Consider the following 8467-nt stretch of genomic DNA (forward strand, 5'->3'; position numbering starts at 1 on the left):
AATCACTTTATTCAGGCAACAAAACTGGAGCGTTGCCGAGGATATGTAAAAACAATACAAGACATACAGTAAGAATAACAGAAGACTTGGCGCCAATGTATCTGACAACTTCAAATCCTCTGTCCGCAACCACATCCACACTTCTGTTCAAGCCCTCGGACATTTTCCACAAGAAAAACTCGATGACCGATCTAACTGTTTCAAATGTCACCCTGCCAGTTACATCAAGCACAAACTTGCGATTTCTTGGCAGTGCGAGTGTTGATGAAACACTATCAACCCATCCAGTGTTCTTTAGACCAATACGTCCATTCTTACCAGATTCCACTGATCCCAACATTTGACTTTGTTTCGAGGCTGTCAGCACTTGATGAGAGGTCCTAACAAGGGTTTCAACAGCCCCATTACAAAGAGAAACTAAGAGGTCAGTCACCTTATTTTGGTGTTTAGGGTTAGTCAAGCCGGAGAACATTTCATCGTAAAAGTTGACATCCACAGTTTTGTCGACACAAACTGCAGCCGCAGCCGTAACAAAAGTCCTGATACAGTCAGCTACCAACGCTCTGCATTTATCATCAGACACCACACTTACCCACGTCGGGGAACTCGACATCTTATGAGCCTGAAACCCCAAAACCAAATTCCTGGCAAAACTACCAACAACGATTGAGGAAAACTCTGTCCCTGCAGTTGACATCAGTTTATCTATCATCTTTTCCAGAAAACACGAACCATCCACTTCTTGAATCGCACACTTGTCGGTTTCTATCTTGCAACCTCTTAAAATCCCAACCGTCGTAGCCTGGCAACCACGGGTTACTGACTCTGAAAACTCCTCAGAGCGAGCAATTTTCTGCAGTTGCTTTAAACTATTTGGAATTTCAACCTCATCAGAACTTAGAAACTCATTCAAATCCCTTGACATTAGTGTGATCAGACTCGCAGATGCGGACACCATTTCAGCCATTGAAACTAAGCATCCAAACAGCTTCTGGATTCTCTTTCTCTTTCGATCTACGGAGGGTATGTGACTTATTTTGTAGACACCATAACTTGAAAATCCAATTAGTCCAAGTAAAACTATCAATTTCTTCTTCTTTTTAGTAAAACTCACCAATCTAGTATCCATTGAGCTCAAATGAATCAAAACACGACAACTAATTCAACTCGATCGAAGACTCGAAGCTAAACTCCACGTAGTGATCAACAGGCTGAAAATGAATTCAAGACTAAAACAAAAAGTAATTAGCCCAGTGGGCTCAAATCAATTCAAGCCCAGGATCTATGCTGCCCAAATATATATATATATATTGTGTGGGAGGAGAGAAAAATGAATTTTGATGAAAATGCACTGGAGAACATCAGTTCTTCCACAGGCAGAGCGAGGCAGAGAGAGAAAGAGGGGAGAGAAAGGGGGGTTTGTTTGTGTGCAAGGACAAAGGTTGGAAGAGAAGAGAGGGAAAAAGAGTGTGAAGTTGATTTGTAAACTCGGATTGAAAGGTTATTTATCCAACAAATGAAGACCCTTGCACAAAGATTGAGTGGGTCTTCCCTTTTCTCTTTCTGCAACAACTCGACTAATATATAGTAGACACTTGACAGATAAATAGCAATTGGCTGGTGGGAATAGAATTATAACTTACAAACTCTATTGGGGATTTTTTTATTTAATATGTAGGGCAAATTTTTTTTTTATCCTGTTAAAAAAGATTATTTTTATTTTTGGCACTACAAATGCTGTGGGTTTGAATTTTGATATTATTAAATTCAAAAATACAGCTTTTTTGTTCCAAGTTAACGGCAGAGGCAATATGCCTCGCACGTGGGTGTTAACGGTGTTACCTCCTATTCACTCACGTGTCTTTGACTTCAAAGTTCATGTTTAATGGTATCAAAATAATAAAAAACTTGTTTTTTAGTACCATTAAAAGAAAAAATAATATTTTGACCAACTTTGACACAAATTATACGATTTTTTTCTTATTTTTTACAAAGATAAAAATATTAGAAAAATTTTGTTTTAATATATATAATAAAATAGCTCTAAAATTATAATTATTTGTATTTCAAGTAATTTTTACGATCTTTTTTACTATTTTTGAAATTAAAATTATTATTATATATTATAATATTTGATCACAAACCATAAAAACGTAAAAAAATTAGACATATTTTTTATTAGATAATAAATTTTAATTTTAAATTAAAATTATTACATTCGAGATAAATTGTAGCAATAATTTTTTTAAATTAAAATTTTATTTTGTTTGAAAATATTTTAATAAACTTTGACCATAAATTATAAGAAATAAAATTTTATTTTTAAAATAAAGAAATTTTATTTTAATATAAATTAGAAATTAGTTTATAATTTATAATTATTTATTTAGATAAATTCTAGCAAATTTTAATAATTTTTAAAATTAAATTATTATTTATTCTAAAAATATTTTAATAAACGTTGACCAAAAAAAAGTAAGAAACACCTTTTAGTTTTATTTCTAATATTTATCTCTAATGTAAACAATTATAATTTAAAAATTAATTTATTATTTAATAAAATAAAATTTATCTAATACTTTTATTGAAAATAAACTTCAATTTTTATAGTTTGTGCTCAAATATTAACATATTTTTTGACCAAATAATAATTTAATTTTAAAATAGTAAAATAGATTCTAGAAATTATCTGAAATAAAACTAATTATAATTTTATTACTATTTATTCTATATATTAAAATAATTTTTTTTAATATTTTATTTTTGTAAAAAAAATTTTAATAGTTTGCGGTTAAAGTTGGTCAAAAGATGAGAAAAAAATGAACTGGGGATACCATAAGAACTTGTTTTTTTCTGATCACTTTATTTTTTTCTCGAATGTAAATCATTTTAAGTTAAAAGTTAATTTATTATTTAATAAAAACATGTATCTAATACTTTTACTCAAAAAGTAAATTTTGAGTTTTTATAGTTTGTGATAAAAAATTAATATATTTTTATACCAAATAATAATTTAATTTCAAAAATTAAAAAAAAGATCTTAAAAATTATTTGATATACAAATAATTATAAGTTTAGAGCTATTTTATTATATATATTAAAATAAATTTTTCTAACATTTTTATTTTTATAAGAAATAAAAAAAAAATCTTATGATTTGTGTCAAAGTTGGTCAAAATATTTTTTTCTTTTAATGGTACCACAATAATATATATATATATATATATATTTTTTTTTATTATTTTGGTTCCAATAAACATGACATTTGAAGTCAAAAGTCACGTGAGTGAATAGGAGGTAAGGGCCGTTCACGTGCGACGCACAGGGTCTCTGTCATTAACTTGGGACCAAAACACGTATTTTTTTGTTTAATGGTATCAAAATCCAAACCCGTCACAATTGTGATACCAAAAATGAAAATGATATTTTCTAATGGGACCAAAAAAGAATTTTACCCTGAATATATATACATAATAAGTATATAAAATTATATCATTTAATTTGTTTGTGGAGAAGAAATTTTGTAGACAAAGATATTTATATATCAAATAAAATAAAAATATAATAAATTTAAAATAGAAAATCCAATTTATTTGGGCTGGGGCACGTAACATTTATTTATTATTTTTCTTTCATTTTCATTAGCTCCTGGTGAATATAATATTTGGATGCTTGAGAATTGGGATAAATATATTTTTATTTGAAAAGAAATTAAATTTTTATTGGTATATATCAAAAGTAAAAAAAAAAAAATACCCTTATAGGACGAGGATCCTCATATTTCTTACCCAAGCGGGGTCGCACCAGACCGGTTGACCTAGAACTGTAGTTGTCCATAATCATGCAGCTACAAAGCCAAGATCATGCCACATGAATTCGTATCAATACAAACAATTAGTCCTATAAATGACCAAAGTTATTTTAGGCTAAGATACATTATTTTTAGCTAAAAGAATATTATTTATTTTTCCCCTTAATTATACATCAAACTAATATAGTTTTGAAAATTTTTGATTGAAAATCTTTCAGCAAAAACCTAAGAATATGTTCATCCTTATCTGATCCCCAAACATCTTTGAATTAGACTATCCTTGGGATCTTCTTGATCTCCAATAGGGATCAAGTTCCCTAGAGATAAAAGATTATGGAAAAAAAAGGAAGATGAGTTGATATGTTGGTGAAGAAAATAAAACTCTTTTTTTGTTTTTTTTTTATAAAGATAATTTTTATTAAGTAAAAAAAAAGTACAATAGTACAATACATCTTGTTTAATCTAAGCGGTTTCTTCGACAAGCTAAGGAATCTGCCATAGACGGTAAAGCACACAAGTGCTAATAGCAGTAGGTAATTCTACACTAAGAATCCTCTACTGCACATCTCGAACCATCAGTGCACCCACAGTGCATGTATCTCTATGTACTCCATTAAATCGCCTAATGTTGTGCTCACGCCAGATATGGTACACACACGAGGCCAAAAGAGCGCGGTAGGCCATAGAAATATAGTGTTTATCACTCCATCTGCGAGCAGCCCATAAGACGTCAGTAGCTAAAGCTCGGTTTGGCCAATCGAACCAAAGTGTGCGACGAATCACCCTCAAGCAGCCACGCGAATAAGTGCAGCCGAAAAAAAGATGATCATGGGTCTTATCAGCATCATCAGAACAGAGTACGCAGGAACTATTAAGATGAGTCACCAAGGCTTATCCATAGTAGAGAGTCTACCAAGGATCGCCAGCTATAACACAAAAGCATGTCTAAGGGTTTTGAAGCGGCTCAACAATAGTGAAGACCAGCCTACCTTGGGCCCTTCACCCCTTAGTGAACGAATCATCATAGCCACTGTTAGTTGTGTATCTCTTGACCGTCGAAAGATACGATCAGCCCCTCCATGGATGGGTGGAAGGGAATGCAAGAGCTGTAGGGAGTTGAGTGTCAGTGATAGAGGGCCAACACCATTGCCCATCTAGAAGGAAAACCGCAACCTTTTTCGTCTCCCTAGTGTTTGTAAGTCGAGGGCCCTATGGGAACTGCTGGATGAGTGAATGCCAAGGATTGTGCCATAGCGAAAAAGTAGTTCCATCCCCTATGAGATAATGAACAAAAAGGCTGAAGAAGTGGCCATAAGCGAAGAAGTTTCCTCCAACCCCAAGAATCCCCTCGCTCAGGGGTCGTCCAGATAGTAACCTTTCTCAGGCGTGTATGATAGATCCAATCAATCCAAATAGAAGCTCAGTTGCCGCAAATAATCTACCACAATTTAAGTCCCATAAGTGCGCGGTTAAGAGTAGCAATATCTTGAATCCCTTGACCACCTTCATCAATAAGACGACATACACAATCCCATGCCCTTTGCATATCCTCGAGCAGATGATCCCTTCCATATGAAGGTCCTCAACCATTTTTCTATGTCTCGATGCCTTTGGGTAGAATAAAAGCGGATGCTCAATAGATACTAAGGGCAATAAGAACAGATTTAATAATCTGTACTCGTCCTGCATAAGATAAAGCCGTGCCTTCCCATCCTTTGATGCGTTGATCTAGTTTTAACAGTAAGGGTCGGCAATTCGAAATAGTGAGCCGTGATGAGATAAGAGGAAGTCCCAAATACTTCATTAGCAGAAGTCCCTCTTGGAAGTGGAGTTGGTCAATCAGCAAATCCCGGATCCCCATAGTTGACCGGAGATAATAAAGTTACTCTTTTGGGCACTAACCCAAAGACCGGACAAATTCCCAAATAAATCAAGTCCCTGCTTGAGCACTCGTACTGACTCTGGCTCAGCCCGACAGAATAGCAATAGGAAAATCCAAGTTGAACCAATCTCAGCGGCTTGCATCTCCAGTGAAAAACAAACCTCCTGTCTTGATCAATTAGTTGCCGCAAAATAAGATTCAAAACCTCCATAATCAAGACAAATAGATATGGGGACATGGGGTCTCCTTGGCGAAGACCCTGAGCACCAGCAAAGAAACCATGTGGTTGTCCATTAATCCTAACAGAGAACGAGGTAGTAGTAATACATTCTTCCACCCAATGAATAAGCCTGTCAGGAAATTCAAAGAGCTACAAGGTAGCAATGAGGAAATCCCATTCAACTGTATCATATGCCTTACGTATATCTACCTTAAGGGCACAGCGAGGTGGCAAGCGTTGTTGATTATACCCTATAAAAAGCTCCTGCGCCAGTAGTATATTATCGCTAATAGAGTGACCCGGAACAAAGGCTGTTTGCGCTGGACTAATAAGTTTATCCATCACCGAACTCATTCTTTGCACAATGATTTTAGTAATGACTTTATACAAAACATTACAACAAGCAATCAGTCTAAAGTCAGATACATGTGTATGATTGTGTACCTTGGGAATGAGTGCTAGAACCGTAGCATTCACCTGTCTCAAGAGTGGAACAGTGGTGAAGAAATCCCGAACAATCTGCGTCACTTCAGCACCCACAATAGACCACACGGCTTGATAAAATCCCGAGGTATACCCATCCAGCCCAGGGGCTTTATTAGCGCAATATCAAATATAGCCAATTTAACCTCATCATCTGACACTGGGCACTTCATCACCCGAGCCTCTTCATTGATCACAATGTGGCATACCCACGGACATGGGTACCGAAGGTCTAGAAACCTTCTAATCCGCTTGCCTCCCAACAAGCTGCCATAGAACCCAATAAACTCCTGGATCACTTCCTGGTAATCTATACGGGTATGGCCAAGCTCCTCATCAATTTGGAAAATTCGGCATTTTGTACGGTGCTGCGCAATTTTTCAGAAATCGCGAGCATTGATCTCCTCCTTTCGTCCATTGCATCTTGGCACGCTGCTGAAGCATAACGTGCACAAGCTGCACCGCTCGTGCATATATCAATCTGCAACAATGCTCAAGCGACAAGAGTAGAGAATTATGTCGATCCATGCTGAGTAACCGCTGAGCCGTATCAAGAAAGTCCTTAGCCAGCTGTACATTACGTAACAAATCCAATAAAACTCTTAAGTGTGGGATTCCAAGAGAGACAATAATGAGTTTGGTTCAAGGTGGATTTGTCAAAATTTGGAATCTACGCTATTAAAATTTTTATGAGCCAAATGTTGAACCAAGACATTGAACTTTTTAGATCGTTTTATCTTAAAAGATATATCACTATAATAAAGTATAACATTAGTAACAAAATATCAAGTGAAAATTTTAAAATTTATCACTAAAAGTATATATTAAGTGAATAATACTTTTGATTTTGTTATGATATAATTATTAGTGACAAAAATTATACATAAAATATTAGAATATGTGACGAGAAAGCTAATTGGATTGGCATTTATGTAATATCTTTTGACAATTTCAATATAATTTAAATATTTTTTATAAATAAAGTAAGTATTCATTATTTGGCAACTGTATTTGTTGTGCTTACCAATTATATTTACACATTTAACATCACAATAAAGTTTGCAGACCAAACATACAACCCATGTCGTTGGCTTGCATTTTAAATGATAGCTGTGAAATCAACTTTTGAGTATTGGTTCTAAAACGTTCTAAGTCAAGGCCTTAGAACTGGGTATCAACAGCACTACTGATGCTGGAACTAAATATTGTATTTTCTGTATGAGTGATGTGTTTAATTGGTGACAAACGTCAGACATCTATGAAATAGTGAATAGTTGATAAGGTTGTCAAACCGACTGAACTGACCCACAAGAAGTCATTATATAGAAACCTTGGAGGCTTGGTCGGTATGACTGAAATTTTCCTGCTCTAACAGTACAAGATTAGTTCTCCGACTTAAGAAACCTCTTATAGTACGAGATTAGTCCTCCGACTTGAGGAACCATAACGGTCTCATGCATACGATGGTTGTATCTTAGATTTGAAGAAAGATGACCGTATTTCGAATGTAGTCATTATAAATCTTATCCATTACAGTCGGAATGTTGAGGATGGTGGGTTCCAAGATAGGATCCATCACCTGTCAGTACATGATAGTCAAGTCTCCTATTCGCTCTGAGATGGTTTGAACTCTTAGAGTTTATGAGTGCAACGATTGGTTGAGTGAGAAATGATTTCATACATCAATCAATAGAACAAATGCATCTCAAGTGATTGAGCATAATTGCCTATTTTAGGATAGAAACCGACCGTCTTCTCAGGCCTAGACTAAGATCGAGAGACATGATAGAAAACCCGTATCTATATGGTACTCGAGAACCTAAATGTCCATACCAACATTCATCGAGTCTCTAGTACCATAATTCATTGCTAGACGGTCACCCACTTTCAAAGTTTTCACTCCTGCTGCAGCATCTTGTTCATCTTCTGTGGTGTTTGAAGTCAAAGAGTAAGAGAGAAGGGGATTAGATTAGTGTTTACGTTTTTTGGCGAGAAATGATTTTGATTTCTCGCTCTTCTCATTACTGCATTGCTGTAAATGTGTGTTTTTTTTTTATTTTTTTAACTAATT

At 34.8% G+C, this 8467-nt stretch overlaps 1 protein-coding gene across 1 annotated transcript; it reads right to left on the reverse strand.

Moving 5' to 3' along the window:
- LOC105155610 (protein PHLOEM PROTEIN 2-LIKE A10) lies at nt 8-967 on the reverse strand. The gene has a single exon (XM_011071503.2). It carries the CDS (start codon nt 965-967, stop codon nt 8-10), a length of 960 nt encoding a protein of 319 aa, XP_011069805.2.

The sequence above is a fragment of the Sesamum indicum genome, linkage group LG2 (genome assembly GCF_000512975.1).
Source record: "Sesamum indicum cultivar Zhongzhi No. 13 linkage group LG2, S_indicum_v1.0, whole genome shotgun sequence".
Lineage (NCBI taxonomy): Eukaryota > Viridiplantae > Streptophyta > Magnoliopsida > Lamiales > Pedaliaceae > Sesamum > Sesamum indicum.